The sequence below is a fragment of the Desmodus rotundus genome, chromosome 3 (genome assembly GCF_022682495.2).
Source record: "Desmodus rotundus isolate HL8 chromosome 3, HLdesRot8A.1, whole genome shotgun sequence".
NCBI classification, from domain to species: Eukaryota; Metazoa; Chordata; class Mammalia; order Chiroptera; family Phyllostomidae; genus Desmodus; species Desmodus rotundus.
Genome location: NC_071389.1, coordinates 133,389,180 through 133,414,266, shown reverse-complemented (window position 1 = coordinate 133,414,266; position 25,087 = coordinate 133,389,180). Strand labels below are relative to the sequence as shown.

At 41.8% G+C, this 25,087-nt stretch overlaps 1 protein-coding gene across 1 annotated transcript; it reads left to right on the top strand.

The window, feature by feature from the left end:
• The first annotated feature begins 4,921 nt into the window (after window positions 1–4,921).
• On the top strand, window positions 4,922–24,996 carry GLIPR1 (GLI pathogenesis related 1). Its single transcript, XM_024579706.3, has 6 exons — window positions 4,922–5,189; window positions 6,381–6,626; window positions 13,331–13,443; window positions 18,825–18,910; window positions 23,221–23,247; window positions 23,339–24,996. Exons 1-6 carry the CDS (start codon window positions 5,016–5,018, stop codon window positions 23,467–23,469), a joined length of 777 nt encoding a protein of 258 aa, XP_024435474.3. The 5' UTR covers window positions 4,922–5,015; the 3' UTR covers window positions 23,470–24,996.
• The last annotated feature ends 91 nt before the right edge of the window (window positions 24,997–25,087 follow it).

Here is a 25,087-nt window from a genome sequence, read left to right as displayed (position 1 = left end):
GAAAACCGTACTTGAACAACAATACAATTTAAAAGTACTTAATTTAAAAAAGCACAAAAAGTAAAAAAAGAAAAGAGAAAAAAAAATGCAACACAGAAAAAGCAATATTTGAGTTGGACCTTACACGATGAATATTTTGATAGGGAAAGAAGTGATATAGTGTATCAAAAGGAACAAAAACCATGAGTTGCAAAAAAACCTGGCAGTTGAACGTTGTAGGAAACCAGATCTCAGGGTGGGTAGGTGGCTTGAGAATTGCAAAAGGTTTGGATAAGCCACTGTTCAAAATAAAAAGTGGATCTGATTTAAGTGTACTGAGCAACAAAAAACTGTGATGCCCGTCAGCATAATGTTTCTGTTTTCTGCAGTTCTACTTAATAGACACTAGAAAAGCAAACATTTTGTGATGTCAGTTGGGCTGAACTACCTTACAGGGAAATCTCACGAGTGAGAGTATTGAAGATACTGGCATGGACGTGGTGATGATTTTTTGATTATCGGTGCCTAGGCAAGATAATGGAAAGAAATGAAGACAGGCTGGAGGGGGCGATGATGGGCTGAGAGAGTAAGCAGGTGAGAGGCTTGGGAGTCATCAGAAATATGGAGAGCAGCCTCAGTAGCAGGGACAGTGCCAGTGCTTGAGAGGTGGAAGGAAGCAAATTGAAGCCAAAGAGTAAGAATTTGGAGACAGAGCAATTTCAGGTGGCATTTGGAAGTAGACAAACTCCAGTTGGTAAAGCCCAGGATATATCTATGTGGATGATTTGTTAAAATCCACGAAGTAGAGTTGGTTCAAAAAGTTTGTGGGTTGAGTATTAGGTAATTCAAATGAAGACAAAGACTAGTCCTCAAGGGTGGCAGGTAAGGTCTGAGGATGATGATGGCAAGAGCAGAATTCGGTAGAAATGAATTCATACACCTCAAAGAAGTGTACTGAAGAAAGGCGGAGTAGCAATGGCCTGGAAGCAGCGGTATGAAGCTGGGAGGATTTTGCGTCCTCAGATGCAGTGAAAGAGAGTGAATGAGTGCCTTCAGCCTAAGCCCTTAGACACAGATCAGATGTTACCCAGGCAAAGAGGAGCATCACGGTGTAAAACAGAGGTTCTCAAACCTTGGCCATATCCAAGAGGGCTGCTTAAAAAGCACAACCTGTGCTTTCAAGGTGAATATTCTACCGCACAACAAGATGTGAGTCATCAGTACAAAGAAGAGAGAGAACCCTGAGTTTAATTCACTGCTTCCCTTTACTAACTGTGTGAACATGAACAAATTACTTAATGCTGGCCCTTCATTTCCTCATCAAAAATGCATCTATGTAATACACACCCTCTAGGATCACAATGAAGTAAACATTAACTGAGAACATGCTGGACCATGCAACACCATGAAATGAAAAGGCCATTCTGTCACGTGAATGGCAGAAGAAAGCTGCCCTCTTTGAGTACGTGGAATAGTCCGACATACAACTATTAAACTTCCCCATTCTTGGGCAGGGTAGAAGGTGAGAGTATGTTGCTATTGGAAACTGCACGCATGCTCTCTCTCCACACAAAAGCTGACTGCCCTGCGCATGACTTGCAGTGTGTGCCGAGGTCTTTGCTCAGCTGCTGAGTGGCTGCTAGAGTCACTGCAGAAGCCCAGGAGTCATTCTCTCGTGTCAACAAAGCAGGGAGGCCCTGAAGGAACTGAGAGCACAGTGAGAACTTCTTGTTGGCCTTATTCGGACCAGAACAGCATGACTCCATAGAGAAACAGAAAAGGGAACACCAGGCAGATTTTATGCTGAAACTGAGCAAACTGGTATTTGGACCTTTATCAAATTAAGAAATGCAACAAGAGCATGTGAACCTTCAATAAATATTTTTCTCTGAAAAAATCTATGCTAAAGAAAGTTTTCAGAATTATTTGTAGAAGGAGAAGTATAGCAATGTTTAAGAGCTTAGAAATGTATGTTACTCGATTCTCATTTTAACATTAACTTCCTATTTTAAAAAGTGACTACTCTGTCGAAGTGTAAGCAGAATCGATCCCAGGGTTTGTGAATTTGGTTTGGGTGCTGTCTCTCTCGTTATACCATACAACAAATCAGAGTCAAAATTGAGAAGTTCCACTGCGGCTTCTTTGGAAAACCTATGCCTTCAGGTCAGTTTAAGTTAAGAATAAACTAAAATCTAGAATGCAACGGGAGGGAAGAGAAGAAGGACTTAAATACAGATACGGACAAATACTCCCTTCGACCAAAGTTCAGTCAGGTTTCTCTAAGCCCTGCTCTGGACGAGGCCGCAGTCCCGCCCCCCCTCCATCCTTGCCAGGCCTGCAGAGCCCTCTGCCGGCAAAACCCTGCCACGTCAGTTTAGAGAGAGTCTCTCCCACCCTTGACATCTGATCACTCTCAATATCTAACCGAACGCCTAAGCCCCCACTCTTGACATCTAATCGCTCGGGCCTGCTCTTAGTAATTTTCCAGCCACCCATTTTCCCCTTCACTCCAACTCTACTCCTTGGTTATAAATGTCTAGCTATCTCTATCGTATTCAGAATTGAGCACAATTTACACTGAGGTCTTTTCCCCTACTGCAATCGTTTCCGAATAAAAGCCATCTTTACTGCCTTAACCAGCGTCTGGCTCTGGCCCTCTGATGATACGCACAACCTGATACATGTACACACGTAGTTCTCACATTTAAAATAACACACGGACTCAACACCCACAGGATGGCGATAGAAGTGTCAGCACAAGTTCTGAGAGAGTAATTGGACACCCTATATTTGAAATCTTCAAAACACTTACACCTTATCACCCAGTAATTCTCTTTCTAGGAATCAATTCTATTAAATATGGGCTATGCTTTATGGATAAAGATATCCACAGCAGCATTATCTGTAACAAAGAAACAATTGAAAGAAATCCGAATACCCAACAATAATTTGTTATGTAAACTATGACGCATTCATTTGAGGAAGCATCGCACAACCACGTAATGTTTACAAAGTGTCGCAGTAACCAAAAACATACTTATAAAATGACGGTAAGTAGAGAGAAAGAGCAGCATAGAAAACCTCACGAAATCATGTCCTCATTTAATAAACACATCTCCGCATGTGCGACATAATCTGCACCAAAACTGTTGTAAAGCTACAGCAATACTTTTTATGGTGTCCTGATATATTTTTTCCAAACACTTAGCTGACCTAACTGTACTGCTATAATATATGAAAATGTTTGATGTTCAATGTACCTGTGGAATGTGCATATTTATAACTAGCATAATTAAAGGGAAGTAATAATAATAATAGTTAATACGTGTGGTACTTACTGTACATCAGGGCACTTCCTAAGATTTCTCTTACAAATACTTTCTTACCCATCCAGTGAGGAGGCACCGCAATATTGTCATCCCAGTTTTACAGATAAGGAAGAAAAGGCCCAGAGCAGTGAAAAGTCCAAAGTCCTACAGCCAGCACCTAGGTCTTGACCTGACCCCAGGCAACTTAAAGAACTTGTGCGCTTAACAACTAGAAAGAGGATTTGCAATCAGACAGAACCTATGTTAACACCTTCCTAGTGCCCTGCTCGTGGTCCAATTATTTAATCTCCTTTTGTCTCAGTATCATCATCTGTAGAGAAAATAGTATGTCTCGGGAGCATAGTGAGATAATGAATATGACCAGAACTCAGGCTGGTGCTTGTCATCCCCGGCCCAGACTAGCATAGCCTCCACCGCCAGGTTCTTTTCATAAAATGGGCTGCCTGATGCGGTGGGAGCTGGTTACTCAAAGGCTACTTTGCCCTTCCCCACAACCCCAATATTTGAAGGTATGTTACTATGAAAACAAGTCTTGGACAAATGCCGCTAAAGGCCTAGACATTCATTAGCAAACAGTTACACAAACAGCCCTGCTCTGTCCACCGACACTTCAACCACACCCCTGGGAGAGGCTCCCGTGACACACGCTGAAGTCAGGACGGGGGCAAGGCTGGGGACAGGGGCCCGCTTCTGTGACAGGTCTCTAGAGAGCTGCGCTTGGCTGCTTCTCTACACCTGATTTTTGCAATGGCAGGAGGGCATGTTCAATTTTCCTACAAACCATCCATGTGGCCAGAGGAAATCATTCTGGGACGTTTCCTAATGTAATTAACAAACTCTGAAATCGATCTCTACAACCACCCCTGAAGTGAGTGCTAAAGCCACCTCTGGAGTGCAGATTTCTGACGGGAGTGCTACAAAGCTAAGTGTTCAGAGGCTATAGATTAGATAGAGTTAACTCACGTACACTGGCACACCTGAAACAGGCTCATCTCGACTTACTACTGTGGGAGGCATCATCCACAGACAATGGAACAGTGATGTGCCTGTTGTTCAGTTGATGAATATGATAGTCTTTCTCCCTTTTCGGAATCTTTATCTTTGTCCATTTCCACCCACCCATCCGCATCCTCAAGGAGAGGTGACTGGAGCCTTTTGGAGCCTAAATACTTATAGATTCTAATCAGAGAGGAATATATAGGGGTATAAGGAATTATACATCATTTATCCCTGAGAAATAAGAAACCTCATCATGTATTTAAAAGGACTTATCTAGGTCAAGTTATGATGCTAACTAGATATTTCATCCACTGTGTGCTGATGAGTCCAAAAAACAAAGTTTTAAAAAGCATTTTTGCAAGACATTTCTAGAAGTAAGAGATATGTTTTTACTTAACCAGCAGAACCTCTGTAAAAACTGAAACTGTTATTTCTGGAGATTTCCCCCAAACTCAGACTCAGCCGCAAACAAATCTATGTTGTAATAGGTGCTGTGTCACTGAGAACCACTGGAAACAGATTAAAAGCAGCAAACCATATATGGGAAAACCCATATCCGTAATCTTATTGTCATTCATGTTCCACTTTCTTAAAGCTGCAGTCGTCTGTGCTTTGTAACACAGAGAGACAAGGAAGCAGGCTCTTCAAGAACCTGCCGCAGCTCCGAATCCCAGCCCCTGGACTCCGCGCCAGAGCAACCACCCGACCATGCGGGCCACACTGGCTCTGACAGCCTGGGTGGTTTCTGTAGTCTCCAGTTACTCATATTCAACAAATACTTTGCCAGATATCGACAATGAAGCATTTATCAAAGACTGTGTTCACATTCATAACAAGTTTCGATCAGAGGTGAAGCCGAGAGCCAGTGACATGCTGTACATGGTAAGAAAACTGTCAGTGTCTGTGGCATCAGTCCGTCAGAAACAACGAATGCATGCAGATTTGGGAGGCAAACCCTTGGTAACCCTGAATGATTTTTTTCATTGTGATTTACGTGCTCAGTAAATGTACCGTCTGTGATCAAAACAGACCTGTGTAGCTCTGTCAACAGCTCAGCAAGTACATTTCATTGCTCGTTTTACACACTTCCTTTCCTCTGGCCACAGACAGGCTTGCCCTTCTCTTTTTGTCTTTTTCTTCCCTTTAATTTTTGTGAGGTTTTTTTGCCTGTATTGTCTCCAACTCTACTTTTTGTTTGCTAGCAGAGTACTGATTTTCTCCAGAAGATAGCAGAGTCTGGGGCAAAGATAAGGTTTTGATTCACTCAGGTTTGGGTTTGAATCCCAGTTCTGTGGCTGTGAGCCGGTTTGTAACATTTCTGAACTTCTTGAGATGGAAGGTATTGTGATTGTTAAATCTGATACAATGTGTGAAACGGCACGCAGTATTTTGCACACACAGGATCCTTCACTTTTCCAAAGTTCTCTTTCTGCCACTTTGCTTTTACAAAAGTCCTACTACATTCGTGCCTATTTTCGCCCACCAAAAGAAACCTGGAGAGGCTTTTCGCTTGCAGGGGAAATAGTGAAATGCGAAGGCAATGTTCAGTGGTTGCTTCACAGCCGTTTTAGAGGCAGCCACACCCTGAGCGGCGAGAACAGCCGCTGACCTGCTTCCCGGAACCACACTCAGCCCCTCGGCGTCCAGCTGCCTCAGCTTTGATCTGTGTCTGTGAACATCTGTTTTTCAGTTCAATTTATTTTCTGCATCCATGAACAAGACGTGTCCTGAGTTCACTGTTTTTTCGCTGCCCACCCTTTTGGCTTACCAAAGGTTTCATAGTCTGTTCTACCTTCAGATAGTGAGGAAAACCTGTGACACATCTTCAGTGAAATGTTGGTCTGTGTCAATCACCTAGATTTTAAAATTCGTGGAACTAGTGAGCATGTTTCCTCCTGCCCCTGGTTATTACCTGAAGACCCACTTACGCAGAGGACCCGTGTGCAGCGGTGCCTTCTCGGTTCTCATCATCACACCACATTCCCCAGGTTCCCAGGCGGCTCACTCCAGTTACATTGTTGGATGACAGATTCCACTCTTGACCCTCTTGCTGTTTAATATTTATTTTTGCAGACTTGGGACCCAGAACTAGCCCAGATCTCAAAAGCATGGGCAAGAAATTGTAAGTTTGCCCATAATGAGCGGCTGAAGCAACCCCACAAGCTGCACTCAAATTTCACTTCGCTGGGAGAAAACATCTGGACTGGGTCTCTCCACAGATTCTCTGTGTCTTCAGCCATCACCAGTTGGTACAGTGAAACTCAATACTATGACTTCAAGACTCGGGAATGCAAGAAGGTCTGTGGCCACTACACTCAGGTAAGCATCTTCCCTATATTCTCCTGAAACCATTTTTTCATGGGTGAGGAGAAAACCAGAGCCTAGTGTTAAGAAAATACACAGGAAACTAGTATATCTGTAAAAATGCAAGAGTCAGGATTACAGGCTTACTCTTAAAAATAAATAAGCAGAACAGACTCTAATACCAAGCCAGATAGTAGTTGAAGAGCTTAGTTAACTGGTCATAGGTAAAATGTGAGGCCCATCAAGGTTTTGAACAGTTTTGATAACAGCTCTCTTCCCGTGGGCCTCTATTCCATTTGTGAGCAATCAAAGGCCTTTGAGTGGATTTTCAAGTATGAGCGCTCTATAAAATTTGAGGCAGTTGTTTTGAAACTATAAAATTGGGAGAAATAAGCCTCTCAGACAGAAGTAGCAATAAGAATTGATGCTTTCATATCCTCTTAGTCTTTCAAAAATGGACCGAGAACCTACCCAGTACCGCAAAAAGAGAAAAGAAACCCACAGTCACACCCGCTATGGAGAGGCCAACATCCAAACCTGCATATACCGTGCTGTGGCTTTTCTTCCCCCCAGACTGACGATCCCGGTCCCAAAGCTCATCCAGAGCCTCCCACTGAGAGCTTTTTTACTTTTATTTCCTGGCATTCCTTGTTAAACCAATAACTAAAGGTACTCAATCTATGTTTCACTGGTCTGAATGCACAAGAATGTGCTAAAACGAGGTATGATGGCAAAAGCATTCTTAACAAGGCAGTTAACTTGGAATATTAGGTGTTTTTAAAGAGCAAATGTTATTAGAAAAATTGTCAATACAGTTCAGCCTTATAAAGCCTTTGACTTCACTGCTAATATTACAGGTGAGATGAGTTTGGCAAAGTTATAAGAGATTATTTTGATGAGGACAGGACTCATTTAATTTCAGTGAAGTTTTCATCTCAAGATGATTGTAAGCAAGGAGAGGTTATGAGGTCATCAGCAGCATTAGTCCCTATCTTGGAAATATAAATAAGGTTCCCCTGGACTTATCCCATAAACCATCAATTCTGGTTTATGTTTACAAATAAAATTAACCAGAAGATAAATTCTGTTGAGTTCCCACAAGTCCAAGAGGACAAGAAAGCTAAATCCAGACTGCCTACAGGTAGTACCTGGTAACATTACATGTTCCGGTGTTTAAGTCCCGGGAAACGGTCAGTTTGAGGATGCCAACTCTGATTCGGGCAGTGTTTAAGCGTCTACCCTGCACCAGGCACTAAGGCACTGGTCATATGTATTACTCCAGATTCCTAAAACACAGCACCAGAAATCACCATGTGCTAACACTGTATTGGGGAGCACAATCGCAGAGAACTAGGAGTGAGGAGAATGGCAAGGGATGTGAGCCGGGGACTGAGGGACAGAGCTGGGGATGGCCCTGACCGTTAGCAGTTGACCTTCTTTGGGGAGAGACATACATGTGAATGGACTCACTATAATGCATGGCTAGTGCAGTTTGGAGAAACTGACACGGTACCATATGAGCAAAGGGGACAGAGCGACTTCTCTGGCCAAAGGGAGATATGGAGCCATAGGAGTTGCTCACACAGCAGGAAAAAAAGGAGTTGGTTCTTGAAAACTAAGTGAGAGTCTGTCAAATGAAAAGGAAAGGGAAGGCAAGGCCAGGCAAGATTAACAAGGTGCAGGAGGTGTACAAGGTGTAAGATTAGCATGGTGGCTAATCTTACTTCAGAAGGATGGCTAGTAACGTGGTGCACCAAGTAGGTGGAACTCAAAAGGCTGTCAAATAGACAAAAGACTTAAACCTTGCAAGTTAAGACACTGTATCTATAGTTCCAGGAAGCCACACTTGATTCTATGTCATATAGGCCTGAGATTTTAGAGACGGCCCTCCCAAAGTAAACTGAGCATACTTTTAAAATCTGCCCTTATATCCCGTGGGGAAAAGGAGGACTAATGTTTATGACATGAGAACACTCATTTCCTAAGATCCACTTCCTCACATGCAAGCATCAGAGCCCAAGCTGAGTGATCCTAACCTGTCCTCTTTAAGGGACAATCTACCCCACCTCAGCGGAGGGACCCTCACTGTGGGGAACATGTCCAGTACCCCTGGGTCTGGGAAGACGCACCACCACCAACTGCTTTTTAAAGAAGTGTGGTGCTTAGCTCTCCATGTTTAAGATCTCATTTAATTCTCGTCACAGACCTATAAGAGAGGCACTGTTCTCCATCTGTAGATAAACAGCCTCAGAATGGTTAAGAAATTGTTTTCCCAATGTCATTTGGTCGGTAAGAAGAGCTGGATTTGGATACCAGGTGTGTTGTAAAGATTAAATAATACAATGTATGCAAATTATCTAGTAAGGTGTGAGTACTTAGTTTGCACTGAACAACGATTACATTTCCTCTGGGAGCTGGTTTCCCAACAGTTGTGTGGAAGAAAGGTCTGCCTGCGCAGACCTGGGAGGTTCACGAAGGTTGCACAGACCTGGAGGTTGCCATTCTAAATTCATGCTGGAACTACCTCCAGTGGGTAATAGAATCTCCCACTCTTTGGCATCTTCTACTAACAAAATGCAAGTGATTTTCAGATTTGGGCCTGAGCGGCGTGGTTGTATCTGGACAACAGATTCAGATCCATCACTACCTTACAAAGGTGTAGTATTTCTTAACATGTTAACACTTTCGTTCTGTCTTCATTAGATATTATTAGTATTGTGGAAGAATTTTGGCATATTAATATGGAAGAGCATTTAAGTTATATATTTTGTTGCCACTAGTTCAGCTTTGTAAAGTTGGGGAATAATTTTACTTCAATATCTGTGCGGGGCTGCAGCTTAGGTTCAGCAGTGTTGAAGATGCCCACGAGAAGGTGTCATGTTTGTTGTTATATCTACCCCACCCCACCCCATCCCAATCCTCTTGAAAAAAAATTTTTTTTTACACTCTCACAGAACCAAAGGCAGTGTGTCATGTTTCACAGTTTTTCTAGCTGACTTTTTATATGCTGCAAGCTTGCCCTACTTTTGATAATGAGCCAGATGGACTCATACTGAGATTGAAAGGGGAAGAAGGTGGGAAGGGGTTCTTAGCTAGAAGGGAAAGACATATGCCAGCCCCCAATGAGTTCCTCAAATGCAGTGTTTTTTATTAGTAAGGTATAGAGAGTCGTTCCTGGTTCTGCTAGAAGGGAAAGCACACGAAGGCATCCTGTGGGGGGCATGAACTGTCCTCACATTACTTCCTCATCAAGTAGAATTGGGTTCCCTTGCTCACCTACAAAAATCAGGGCAGAACCTATTTCTCGACTTAGGAGTTTAAACATGATATCGCATGTAAAGTGCTTAACATTGCCCTGGCACTGGCTAAATTCTCAGTGAGTAGCTCTTATTTTTTTATAATTACGGTTTTTGTTTACCATATTAAATGAAATAAAGAAACACATAACAGTAATCTGCCTGATAAAAAAGTTTCAAAAACTTTACAGCAGAAAAACAATTACAAGAGACTTAAACACAGACATTTGCTGAGTGCGCACTATGTTCCAGAAGCTGTTCTAAGCATTTTCTTATTAGCCCATTTAAAATGTCAAAACAAGCCTGTGGAGTTGGTGTTACCCTCATTGAACAGACCAGGAGGCTAAGACCAAGGTCACACAGTGAGTGGGTGAGCCGGAATGCGAACTCAGACTTTGTTGCTCACAAATTCAACCCAGAATCTGAATGCCCATGAAGCTTTACAGAGTCCAGCTTGAGTGGATACATTAGCTGGGGTACATCCCTGCAATAACTATTACTCAGCAATGAAAAGCAGAGGCTACTGATGGATTCAACAACATGAATGGATCTCCAAAGGCTTATGCTCAATGAAAGAAACCAGATTCAAAGGCTACAGTTAAAGTAATCACCTTTGTATAACATTCTGGAAAAGGCAACATTACAAAGACAAAAAACAAGTTAGTGATTGCAGGGGTGCTGGGGGTGGGGCAATGCACAGAGGGGCATAAGGGAACTTTTTGAGGTGATGGAAATGTCCTAGTTCTTGAATATGAATAAGGCTACACAACTATATGCTTTTGACAAAATTCATTGAACTGTACACCCAAACCAGATGGATGTTACTGTATGTCAATTACAACCCAACTTCTAAAAAAAGAGATCAACTAAAACACAAAATTAATATTAACATTTGCACACTCTTGGAAAAAAGAGAGCAGAAATATAAAAGAAAGTAGAAGAAGAATAGCATAAAGAATTAAAGGGGGGAGGGCAAAGATTAAGAATACTTGAAATACAACATTAAAGAAAGTTCTCCAAGACCGAAGGGTAAAAAAAAATGAGCTAAATTGATAGGATAAGGAGTATAGATAACAGTGAACCCAGTTAGCATAACTAAGAATCACTAGAGCTGAAATACAGAGTTCAAGGACAATTCTAGTGAGTCTCAATCATTCGTTCATTCATTCAGCCAGTCAGTCAGTGGGTCTGAGATGTGTCCAGAAATCTGCATTTTAAATATAACCCAGGTGAAATCACTTTGAGATGCAGTGAGTAAAACATTTTTTAAAATTTTTAATAAATACAAAAATGATTGGAAAATGAAAGTAAAAGTACAAAGACCAAACCTGAGAATTCATTGCCATAAAGCTAGGTTCTCTCAAAGAAATAGAAGCCTAAACTACTTGGTTACCTGGAGGTCTCTGCAGGGGATTCCTGGGCGTGAGATGTGAAGGGAAAACACCTCACTCGGACAGGGGTACAGGGTGGGGCGTCTTTACCAAAGGAGAGCACTGCATGTCTATGGGAGACCACAGCTGTCTCCCCAGCTCCTTCCCCTTTGTCAAGCGGGGCTCCTGACAGACAGAACGTGCAACCCGGCCTCCCTAAGCTTTTGCCAACCACCTGCGAGCTCCGCCCCTCCCTGAGACCCCGCCTTTGAGCTCAGATTCCATCCTCAGCCCCCTCTTCCCTCACGTTGTACTCTCTCCCCAGAGTGTGTTTTTTATGATTGATTTTTTTTTCAAGTAAACTTCATCTCTTTCTGCAGCCTCATGGCCCCACCTCAGTTCTGAGTCTCACTTGGGTTCACAGGGATGTTGCCCTGGGCTGGAACACTTCTGGCTCCCAGACCAGCTCCCTCCAGTTTCAGCTGTACTTCCCTAACTGGGGAGGGCCCGTGCCCTGCACTCCCTTACAGCCTCTGCTTCTCCTCACAGCCAGAGCCCTGGGTAACGTCTCCTGACGGCTTCTCTCTCGGTCCAACCGTTCACCTTTGCATCCCCCATACTCAGCACCGTTCTTGTCACAAAGCTGTGAACAAATGCATGTGTAAAAATAATTTAAAATGCAATTTGGTATGACTGTAAAAAGGAGTGCTTTAAATAGTTGGTTTAGCTCCAGACACTAGCTCTTTAAGTACTTTTTCTTTTAAGATGAGCTACACAATTTGTGCAAAATGAAAATGTGGAGTCCCTGTTCAAAAATAAGGAAGGAAGTGCCACCAAAGTGCCACTAAAATGCGACAGCTTTGAAATGAAGCGAACAAGCAGCCCTTCTGACCAGAGTCCCTCCCCCTGGAGCTGCTCCAGCCTGGTTTCCCTCCTTAGTCACTGACCACTCCTTTCAGTCTCCTCTGCTGGCTGTTGTTCCTCATCCTGTAATCTCACTCTTTGTTTTCTACTGTCTTTGCCTGTGAGCTCTAATCTAGGTGTGTCTTCCAGGTTCATAGCTTGGAGCTGCAGGTGGGCCTATGCAGCAGCCAAGTCAGTGTGCACGTGAACATCCAAACAGGCATCTCAAAAGTAACTCGAACAGAACCCGTCCATGTTCCCACCCATCTTCCTCCTCCTGTGATGTGCCCACCTTAGTAAATGTTGTTTGGGCCTAAAACATGAACTTGGTTTTTATCCTTCCTCTTAGCCACACACTCAAAGCAAAAGAAAAGAAAATCCTTTCAGCTTTACGTCTAAGCTGAACCACGAACCTGATCCGTCCTCAGGAACTCCACCATCATCCAAGTGTGACCTTGTCTTTCCTGTACCACAGAGACAGCCTCCCAAATTCCCCCTCCCTCCTCTTCTTCTCTTGCTCTTCTCAGTCCATTTACTTCATGACAACCAAAGGGATCTTTTCCAAGACAAGAAAACAGAGCCTGTGACACACACACACAAACTTCCACGTGACCTGCTGCTCTGCCTCTGACCTCATTGCCCCCGGGGTCTCCCTGACCCATTGGACCCCAGCTGCTCTCCTCACTGCCGCCCACATCTCAGGGCCTGAGTGCTCCTTCTGCATGGAGTGTTCTTCCTCCATCACAGGGCTCTCCTGCACAGTCATTCGCAGTACAGTGCTGCCTCCTCATCCTCGCTCAGGTCTCGGCTCACATGCCACCTCCCCAGAGACCGTTTGCCTGAACACCGAAGTTCAAGCAGCCTCCTCCTCCAGGTCAGCGGCCCCCTATCTTGCTACTGTTTCTTCACAGCACTTTCAAAAATTATCTGTTATTCTTTATATGTTTACTTCACACAAAGACACAACACAAATAATAATAATAATTTACAAGTCTTCTTTCCACCTGAATTCCGAGCACCTGAGACTTCCCTGGGGGGAGGGAGGGTACTACCTAACTAGAGTGAATGTGCCTCACGGTGTTCATGAAGGCCCAGTCATAATCAAATGTTCATTTTTTCTCTCTTGTTAAATATCCTTTTGCTCTTCCAGGTTGTTTGGGCAGATAGTTACAAAGTTGGCTGTGCGGTACACTACTGTCCTAAAGTCTCTGGCTTTGAAAGTCTTTCCAACGGAGCACATTTTATATGCAACTACGGACCAGCGTAAGTGTCCAAACCAACCTCTTTCTAAAAAAAATTTAAGTTCCATTTTACAAGTACTTATCTTCATTGCAGAAAAACTAAATAAAGAGAAAAAAGAAAATTAATATCAGCCTTAACTCCCCTGCCCACAAATCTACTTTGTTACCATTCTGGTACATTTTCTGTGTGTTTGTATGTGTGTGCACACCCTTTATAAATACTACATAAACACATGCACACACTTTATAAATACTACGTAAGTACATGCACACCCTTTATAAATACTGCATAAGTACATGCACACACTTTATAAATACTACATAAATACATGCACACACTTTTAACAGTAACGAGACTAAAACGTTTTCAGGGACATAGATCAATTGGATATGGCAATAAAACCACAAAATGGGGGGATCGATGTTACTTTATTGGCTTACTAAAAACTTTGCAATTTTTGTACAACTGTCAAAATAACTAAATTGAATTTCTCAATTTATGTACCTTATTTATTTTTTACAGGTTTGCTTTTAAATAGGTACAATTTGTCTCCCTTTGGAAAATGGGGAAGTTATGTGACCTCTCCCCCATCTTCCTATAAACTTCTTTGTGTGCTTATACATCATACACATATTTAAAAAACTGAGATCCTACTGGAAATACATGTTCTCTATTTTCTACTTAAAATTATACCATGAGCATTTTCCAGGTCATTACACCAACTATAAAAAGTGAGAGATAATGCTTGTGCAATGCTTGTCATGTGCTAGGCACTGCTCCGAGTGCCTCACTTGCAGTAACTTATTTCATCCCCACAGAAGCCTGTGAGGGAGCTCCTGTTACTGCCTGCTGGGCAGAGGAGGAAACTGCTGGGTTGAGCAGCCTGCCCGCCCCCTCAGGTGGTCAGTGTGGTGACCGGACTATTGGTCTGCTTCTGGCCTCTGTGCTCTCACAGTCACAGGGCAGCTCATCCTACTGAGGAATTTAGATATTTCCCCGTATTTTGTTTTTAATATGTGATGAACAATCTTGAACTTTGGTCTTTGGTCACATCTATTTCCCTATAATTCTTAGAAATAGTATATTAAATAAAAGACATAATCACATTTAACTTTTTAAAAAATACATAGTGTCAAATTATCTGCCACTGTTAATAATATAAATTGAAATAATAGTGGGAGATAATTGTGTGTGTGTGATCTGTCTGAAAAATATCCAGCCAGGAACTATATGTACTACGAAAAGTAGAGACATTTACCGAAGATACAAGATACAAGAAACATTGTACATTAACGATGATGTCTCAGTCCCCTTCAAAATAGGCACCCTGGGACCTCACACAGTTCTCCCAATTGCCATCAGCTGCACTGTCGTATTTTCCTGAATCTCATCGACAATATGAAATCTCTTCCCCTTTCAAAAGTGATTTTAGTTTGGGTAAAAGCTGGAAGTCACAGGGCACTAATCTGGGCTGTAGGGGGCTGAGTCACCTGGGTGATTTGATGTTTTACCAAAAAAACTGCACGTGATGCATGAGCAGTTGCACTGTCGTGACAAAGCTGTCAATCACCAGTTGCCCGTAGCTGCAGCCTTCTGAATCATCCAAATATTTTCCATGGAGGAATGTTCAAGCTTAATGCAAAGTTGGACAGAGATTCATTGCTCTCCTCACTCAGTCGTTTTGAATGTGACGGCCACACAGTACACAGGCTCACTCAATGGCGTCTACTGCCCCCACTGACCAGTACAGTGAAGTCGTCGTTGTTCACACATGCACATTCCAGTCCACGCTCCCCAGCTGTCAGGATACATCAATGTCATGCAAACCATTCTTGTTATATTAACAATGGCCAGACTTTTTCTGGACAGTCCATCTGTCTATCTATCTATGCAGATGCAGGGTCCGGCAGAAGTAAGGCCTGCCTGAGTGTGGTTGGTAGGGTAATAATATGGGTGAAATAATTTATAGTTTATTTTGAAAATTTCACCTAAAATGTCATATGGTATGCTCGAGTGTGATATTATGTTACAGAATTACATGCTTATGATTTTGTAATAAGATTTTGTGATAAAAAGGGGGACGTTATTTGTGCTGGACCCCATGTATGTGCACACGTATGACTTAATGGTTAAGATACAGGCTCTTGAGACCTTAGTTCACTTCCTGTGTGAGTATGTGAGCTTGGACAAATTACATAACCTCTCTGAGTTTGCTTTCTTTCTAAAAGATCAGTATCAATTAGCTATGAAAATTACATGAGAAACAAGTGCATGCAATGCCTGGCAATGGCGACTGAGAAATATTCATAATTATTGTTCTTATAATAATGAGGTACAAGTGTGAATTCTCTTGCTTTAGACTCACCTCACCTGCCTCCGGAGTTATAAACAATGTTAAATTGTAAAGCTTATAACCAATTATAATGCTTCTATCAAGATAAACATTCACTCAATCATATAAATCCATTCGTACATTCAATTACTCAAAAAATACATTTGCTTACTGAGCTTCAAAGAACAAGCCAAGCAAACTCCCTGCCCGTGTGAAATTTATATTTATGGCGCAGATAGGCAATAAAAATACAAATAAAATAACTGCATTAGATAGGAATAATTAAGGAAATATAAATGATACTGTAAGCAATGCCATCAATAGTTGGGGCCCCTACTTAAGCTAAAATGATCAGGGAAGAGCTTGGAGACATATGTAGGCTGAGGCATGAAGAATGAGCAGGGACCAGTCATGTAGCAACTTCAGGAACAGATGGTCTGGTGGAGAAACCAATTGTGGGGAGGGTTAAAGAACAGAGACCAGGGTGCTTAGGCCGCTGAATGAGACGCAACTGGGAAGAGGCAGCACAGCCCTTGCAGAGCCTGGTAGGCCACGGCAAATTTAACTTTTCGCACATCACAAGAGAAGCCGTGCAACTATTTTAAGTGAGAGAGAGAGGAGACCTGCTTCAAATGTGGAGATTTCTCAGCATGGGGTGTGCGGGTAGACTGGAGGGCATGGGGGGGTGGTGAGGAAGCTAGAAGTTCTCACTTCCTTCTGCCTTCCGAGATGGCTTTTTTCTTCCATAAACAAAACGTCATAGGCCCCCATTCCACATTATTCTAAGAAGCCCAACATCCTCCCCAATACTTGAGACTTCCTCACAACGGGGTGCCGTGCACTTAGTTCTCCAGTCAGCTGGACTCCAGCAGCTCCAGAGTCACACCCGCAGCTCATTTCAGTCGCCTGGGACGGTTTTGACCCTTCTCCTCCTGGCAGCTTCCAGTCTGTCTGATGTGTATCATCCCAAACACAGACACAACTGTCTCCCGGGCCCTACTGAGCAAGGCCACGCTGCGTAGGAGACCTTCACTCAGTGGACTATGGAAGAGAGGATTATAGCACAGAAGAGAAAACGACAGGATCATATAGTACAGTACCTTGTATGCTGTGGCTGCCACCACCCTGGGGACCCTTACTCACACTAATCTTTTTCTTTAAAGATATAGATTTATTTTCCAGAATCCCAGGGCCCCAACCCTTTATCTCGCAGGCCACCAGGGGAAACACTAAAACAGAGTACTTTAGTGTTTGGACAGAGTACTTTAGGTCCCTTTGTCTTTATCATTCCCACCTAGAAAATTCCAGGCCTTCCCAGGAGCATGTTTCTCCCGAGACGAATCCTGCATTTCCCTAGAATGTAAAACTGCCTCATTTTTAGTTTGTTTTTGAAGTAGCAATTTTTCTCTCTTTATAGTTCAGAATGCACAATTATACAAAGAATGAAGTATCATAAATGGTTTTATTACAAATATTCTAGAACTTAACCACTCAATGAGCATTGTGCTTTTTAACAATGAAAGATTTTCCCATGATAAATGGCCATTTGGGACACCTTTATAATTGTTACCAGAATCTCTACTACATTCCTTTGACCATTTTCCATGGTGCAAAGTTAGCGTAAGGGTAAATTTAATTTCCAAAATAACCCAAATTAATTTGGAGCCAAACAAGATTAGAACATGTATTTTTGTGTTGGAAATGAAATGTTTATATATAATTTCTGAAAAGGGGGTTAACTTTGGAGGTAAACGTACAGTACTAGGGGAGGGAAGTCTATGTACTTGGATTAGAAAAAAGTAACATCTTTATTTTCACTAACCTCTACTGAAAATAACACTTCATTACGAAGGTGACACTCCAGTCTTATCAGCAACACCTGTGACTTCATATTGGCAATATCTTTGTAAATATCACAGATATTTTCAATCATATTCTAGTTACTATAGATTATCTTAAAAATTAGTAATCACTATGAAATTAATGTGATTAGACTCCCTGCTCGATCTTATCTAATATTTAACAGAGGAGCACATATTACCATATCAGAAATATTTTTACCATTTTGACTTTCAATTTAATTGGTTTCCTTTATTATCACATGCACTTTATTTCATGCATTAAAAACAAACTCTTTTCAGAAAGAGTCCGTAGGCCCCACCTGTGGCTATCACGGCATAAAGTTAGGAACACCTTTCCAAAGCAGAGTTCCTAAGAGGGTGAGTGCAGATGCGCAGCTCTTCCCTGCTACTCTGACGGCACCCGTGGGGATACAAAATGTCTGCATATTATTTCAGGTTCTAGTCTGTAACATTGGTGAACTACTCACACTCGGCGCCTCAGCCTCCAGCTATATAATGGGGATAAGTAATCGTGTCTTCCGCATAGGGATAAGAGGACTAATTCATTAAGGCGTAGAACAGAGTGCTAGCACATAAAGCATACTCTAATTATTATTCATGTCGCATCTTGTATGTAAAAACAATTTGCACTTTACAAATTCCCTCGTATCTCCAATTCTCTTTTGTTGGGTTCTTTTCCAGCCAAAAGGCTCCCATCCAATGAAACGCACGGGGGCTCGCTGACTGAGAGTACGTGTGGGTCACGATACCTCTTCTAAGGCGGACAGGGGTTTGGATGGCAGCACGTGCGGGCCCGGCGCTGAGGGGAGGGAAGCACCGCCCGGGAGCCAGCCAAATCTAGTTTCCTTCTGACTCTGACCTACAGTGGGATACATATTGTGATTTTTGGCCAATTACTTCATCTTTAGACCTTTAGTTCCCTGGTCAATAAAACAGAAATAAAAAAATCTTCCCCTCGGAGTTGTCTTAAGAATTAAATGAGATGCTGTAGATTAAGACACAGGTTCACAGACATAGGCACATGGAATAGACTCGAAGTATTAACAGGCTTCCATTTCTGCTTCCCTCTCTCCACTTTTCAGCAACCCTCTGAATCTGTGGACGTCCATGCTGCGGATTCAGTGAAGGACCCATAGTAAATTGCAATTGTAAAAAACAAACAAACGAAAAAGTCACCTCTTCTAATGGATTTTTCTTCTACTTTATAGAGGAAATTACCCCACTTGGCCATATAGAAAAGGACCCACTTGCAGCGCCTGCCCCCAGAATGACAAGTGTGTGGACAATATGTGCAGTAAGTAAAAGAAACAATCTGGAAATAATACAATGTGTTTGAAACGGTTACTTTCTACAGTGAAGAATGCAAACATTTGCTTTATCCCAATAGCTATTTTCAGGGAAGGTTGGATCAGGCTGCAATCAAAACAGTGGCTTATTATCCTAGGAATGAATACATGTTTAAGATAAATATAAGGCAGCAATTAATATCCTTCCTATGTAGCTGTAGTCAGTACAACAAAAAATTACTATGGTGTTGGAAACCACAGACCGAAGATTTGCTCATTTCAGCAAGATCAAAAATTTGTGTAGTAACACAAAACAACAGGATTCTGAATTTTGTGATACTACTTGTCCAAGGCACTCAAGGCTTGCATTTTCACCTGTAGAAGTAAATAAATAAAGCTGCAATGTGGCACTTTTTAAATTAGCAAACAGCATTTAAAGAGAAACAATGTAGAAAGACAATGAAGGTAAATTCAAGGATGTTTTACTAAATGTCCTAGCAAAATTCTGCTTTGTAATTTTGAAATAATCCATAATTGGCCAAGAATTTATTTATGGTTCCTCTTCCAGAAACATTCGTTTCCATCCCAGTATGTTTTTAAATTTCCCCATGATGTGAGGAAAGGAAACCTCAGTTAAGCTATCAGAGTTGTGCAACTCTGCAGCACCTCTGTGCCCACGTCTGTAACCAGCTAAACCTCTGGAGATGCGGTGGGTTCTTAGAGCAGAGGCAGGGAGAACGGACTGAGTTTACCTGTTTGGCAAAAGTGTTCCCCTGTTTACAAGTCCAAGGTCTCTTCAAGGTCTAATAGGATCCCTTTCTCCTGATGTAAACGCTTAACTCTCATCTCCAAGGACAGTAACGCTTTATCGCCGCGCTCTGTGAGCCAGTCCCTTCTCCCCAGTTCAACCACTCATTGCATTCCCATCAGTTTTGTTAAAATAACTTGTAAAGTGTAGTCCACGTGCAACAAATCTCTTTTCAGAGTACCAATATATTAACTGAGTTTTTCCTTCCACGTTGACGCAACATTAGAAAGCACATTATTACTATTATTATTTTTTTTTTTACAAGCCAGGCAGTATAACATAGGAGTTGAGACCGCAGATTTTAGAAGCAACGTGCCGAGGCTTCCAGTCAAGATGGCAGTGTAGGTAAACGTGGTACTCGCCTCCTCCCACACCCACATCAAAATTACAACTAAACTACAGGAACCACCCTCACTGAGAACTGCCTGAAATCCAGCTGAACAGAAGACGTCTACATGTAACTAAAACTTCTTCTGTATAACTAAGGGTATATACAGAAGAAGGCACCATCAAAACTGGTAAGAGGGATGGAGACACAGAACTGGCCAGTCCCGCATCCATGTATGGTGGTTAAAATCAGCTGCAGAGGATGCCCCCTGAGGAGCCAGGGGTCCCAGCCCCGCACCCTAACTTCTGCCTGTGAAAACCAGTGGAGACTGGGCTTCTGGAGTCCCAGGCATTCCTCTGAAAGGACCTGTACAGACTTACTTGGACTCATTCACTCTGGCATCCAGCCCTGAGACAGCAGCTCAAATGGTGCCTGGGTCAAACAGGGAGGAACTGAGTTGTCTGGCTTCGGAGCAGGGGGCGGGGCAGCTTTCTCTGAGACGAAAGCACCGGCAGAAGCTATCGTTCCTTTGCTGAGGCCTCCCCCTGCAGGCACAGGCAGGCACTGTATCTAAGTTTCCATCAACCTGGCTAACACTGCTCTCTCCGCCCTGGTGTTTCCCTGACACCCGACCCACCAACTTTTGGGCCCACCTAAGCCACTTCCAGTGGTCTTTCTATACAAATGGTCTCTCTCGGCTCATGCTTTGGACTTTCCTAAAATCTCTCAAAAGTTCACAAACCCAAACAACATCTAGGCTCAGCATACCCCATACCTCTTGTTAAACGTTCTCAGGCCTGGCACTAGTGGCAGCTAGATGTGGTTCACAGCTTACCCTCTCCCAGGCACCTTTGAGCCCAGCACAAGTGGCAAACAACTGCGCATCAATCTGTACCTCATACCAGGTGACCCCTGGCAGGGCACAGGCAGTGGCTGATCTTGGCCTGCACCTCCCAAGAGGCTCCAGAACCAACACACCTGGTGGCCAGCTTCAGACCACACCAGAGCACCAGCCAACTATTCAGTATCTTTGCAAATGACACCCTTAAAGGGCAGACTCTCCAGGCACCAGAGCCCTGCTAGAGCGAATCCTGCTCTGTGGGGTCAACCCCTGCACAAGAGCTCTTACACTGCAGCCACGGCCAGTCCTCATGAAAAACCAGCATGAGGGTCAATCCCTCCCACTGATGTGCCAGCAGCTCTCAGCTCAGCTGCAACAGGAGGGCATGCACAACCCACACAAGGGACACGCCCGGAGAACCCGACTCAGGTGACCAGGGAGACTGCACCACTGGGCCCCCCAGGGCATCTCCTACAGACGGCCACTCTGCCATGACTGGAGAACAGCAGCTCTACCTAATCCACAGAAACAAACACAGGGAGGCAGCCGAAATGCAGAGACGAAGAAACATGTCCCGAATGAAAGTTGTCTGGACCTATTTCCTCGATACTAAAATGTAAATGATACACCTCTTCACAGGCTGGGTGAAACAATTCAAAGAAAACAAACAAAATACACACACACCCACAAAACATGGACTTGGCATCCAGTAGCACTCCGTGAATATTTTCTATTATCCCCAAATCCGTCCTCCCTGTAATCCCAAATATTAAATTTAATCTTGCTGTTCTGGTAGTTTATGTCCAAACTTTCAGGTAATTTTCTTATGCTCAGGAACAATTCTCTTTAAAATCAGTGATTGAAACTGAGACAATTACTTCATATTATTTAAGGAGTAATTTAATTGTCGCCATTGGATAGCTGTCTGTCCTTCCCACTCAACTCTTACGTTCCAGACAGGTAGGAGTCAGGCCTACTCACTTCACTTTGTAGCCGAGGTGCCTATCCTGGCTAGCAAATAGCACTAATAGAGTGTGTGTTTCCTAGGAAAACAAATTAAAAAAAAACTTTAAAAAAATTCCAGCTAATTAGTAACAACACAAAAACAAGAGGATTGCTGGAGTTTTGTTACAGCTTTCGATGTAGGAGATCCAGCTGGGGGTGGACTCCAATCTTGTGGAATAAAATTCAGAAAACTAAGACTCCAGTCCAATAATAAAAAGACCCTGGGCTCTTAAGAAAGAGAAAGGGAAAATACATGCTAACTGGTCCAGGAGGTGAAGGTTAGAGGCTAATAGATTTCATTCACAGAGTCCATCTCTGACAAATCATGGCGAACACTGGGGGAAAAACTCCTCTGGGGTCTCCTAGAAACTGCTGGTCGGTTCCATAGGTCCCCATGGAGGCCAGTCAGGGCAGTTTTGTGAAATGTGCTAGGCGGACTGGATGGTACACGGGAAGGTTTTAGCTAGTGCATGGATGTACTTGTCTCAATATTCAAGTTGAATATTTAACGTTTACACTATATATGTAAGTAGCGCATCACATTCCTGATTTCATGGATATAATTGCCAAGAAAAATTAAAGGCGCAGCAGCTTCACAGTAACTGACTAGAGAAGCCCAATGGCGAGTATGATGATCAGGGATGCTCACAGCACCCAGAGGGGCCGCTCCTTCTCGGTTCCACCACAGGACTCCAACAGCAGCGGGAGCAGAACTGGTGTGCAAAACGTGTCTGACTAATAAAGAAAAGGGCCAAGAAGGCTAAGGCAGATGCAGTTCTCTTCCTGAGGCTCTGAAGGTCACATTCCGAATAAAGCTCAGTGGAGGGAGAGGAGTGATTACGCCTCTATGATTGCCAAATGCCCTATTGGTAATTTAATGGCATACTGGAATGGATGCGAGACGCCACTGTCTCTAGTACTGACTGATCATTCTTCTAAGGGAGGAACTTATTTTCATAAAAAAATTCTAATAAATTGTTCACATTGAATATTCTAATATTTAAATCTTTATCTTATTTTTAAATTCCAATGTCTTTATCTTAGTTATATTCATTATCTGCTAGAAATGGCATATAAAATGATTTACCATTTATAGTAGTGGCATACAAAATGTTTAAAATTTATATAAAAAGTTGCTTTAAAAATATAAAGTTAGTGCAGTTAATACAATAAAATATAAATTAATCTTTGAAAATCACTAAAATCAAGTCAAAGTTATTTTGACAATAAAGTCAAAGTAACAGTTAATGGTTATAATTAGCAACTTGGCTTTTTAAAATAAAACAAAAGCCTCATCAGTACCTACTAATTTTTTTTCTTTTCTCTGACTTTATAGTTAACCCACAGCGAGACAAAGTCACACGTATGTATATAAATCTTGTTTAAGGTCTTTGTGAATTATGTTACTGCATTATGAGAAACAACGTTTAAGATGTTGTATGTTTGCTTCACAGGTTACTACTCTGTTGTGTATCCCAGCTGGCCGATATACTTGCGTAATAGATACTTATCTCTCTTTCTCATTGTCAGTCCACCAATACTAATACTGAGTGCTATTATTACCATTTTGGTCAAGCACAAATAGCCTCATTTAGTTCTTTGGGGCTAATACAATTAAGAAGAAAAGTTTACAAACTCATTTACATATGACTTTTTAAAAATGACATTTGGGTGTATTTCTAAATTTAATACATTCCAGGAAAAAAAAAACCACATTGCTGCAGTAAAGCCATAATCAAAACAGACAGCTGTTCAACATCCTGACTCTACAGGACAAACTCTTGTTTGCTTCCCACTCTTCTGTGAATAAGCACTGTTTTCAGCTGCCACAGCTGCGATTTCACTAACGTAAAATGAGTGAGCCAGTTTTAGGTGATCATAAATAAGTCCACTGGCCTTCAGTAGTAAAAACATTTCTACATAACTTGTTGCATGCTGACTCAACTCTAAATATCTGGTTTTACCCACTTATAATTTGATGTTTCTGGTTTATCACTTCCCCGGACTTAGAACTCAAGGGTAATTAAGGTAATTGACTTACTAGGCCTTGCTTGTTTTGCTTATGGGTTAATGTAGGAACAAAATGTAAAATGAGATTACAAAAAGGCGTAAGCCTAAATATTTGTTATTAATAGATACAGCACTAAAAAAATCTGCATTTATTTTCCTCAAAACAAAATGCTGGGACACAGCTATATTTAAAGACTAATGGTATCATTAAGACATTTGATTTGACGGATAATTACAGCAGCCATGTTTCAAAATCTTTACATACACAACCTGAAGTATCCCTATAATCACACTAGACCAGGCCTGCCTGGAACACAGTAGGTGCAATGTATACAGGCATAGATACACCCCTCTGTAGTATAAAATTTTGCAAAAAACACATGGAGAATATAATAATTTGTTTATAAAGAATAGCTGTATATATAAACTCATAAAGAACAAAACAAACTCAGAAAAAAGTAATGAGTATTATTTCTTACACATAAGGCACCGAATGCCCTAGTATCTCAAAGTCATTTAAAAAAGGAGATAACTTCTAAGTTCTAGTTCAGTGTTTTTGTATTACTTTTTTTTTCCATCTGTTTCCAATCTTAACTTCTCCAGCGGTAAGAGCTCCCAGTTTTTTTGGTGAAACTATCTGGTTGTGTCTGTCTATATTTGTGCATGTATATCTACCTCCAGAAATTATTAGAAAGAGTTTATATAAAGAGCTGTGTTTAACTGGTTTAAAGAAATTGTTTACATAAATTTCCCAAATGCTTTTCAGGATCACATAGTCTGATAAATTATTTAGTAATAAAGTTAATTTAACTTTGTTGGTTTAATTAAAACAGACATGTCTTTCAAGTTAGCAATATTTAATATTTTTTACTTTATCTGGACTTACAAAAATATGTTATCTCTGTTAGTGTTAAAAATTCTAAATAATGTGGAAGGAATTGATATGTTTTCAATAAAAGATGGGACAAGGTATGGAGATGTTTCCACTGACAAATAACAAAATGATTTGGGCTTGGGTATTTCAGAATGCAAAGAGAATTTTGCCTCTTAGAATTATGCTGGTTAAAATTAAATTATTATAATGGTTTTTAAATTAAGCTTTAATATCAATGCTGTGTTTATATAAAGCTAAAAGTTTTTATTTTTTAAGTATTTTTATTGATTATGGTATTACAGTTTTCCCTATTTCCCCC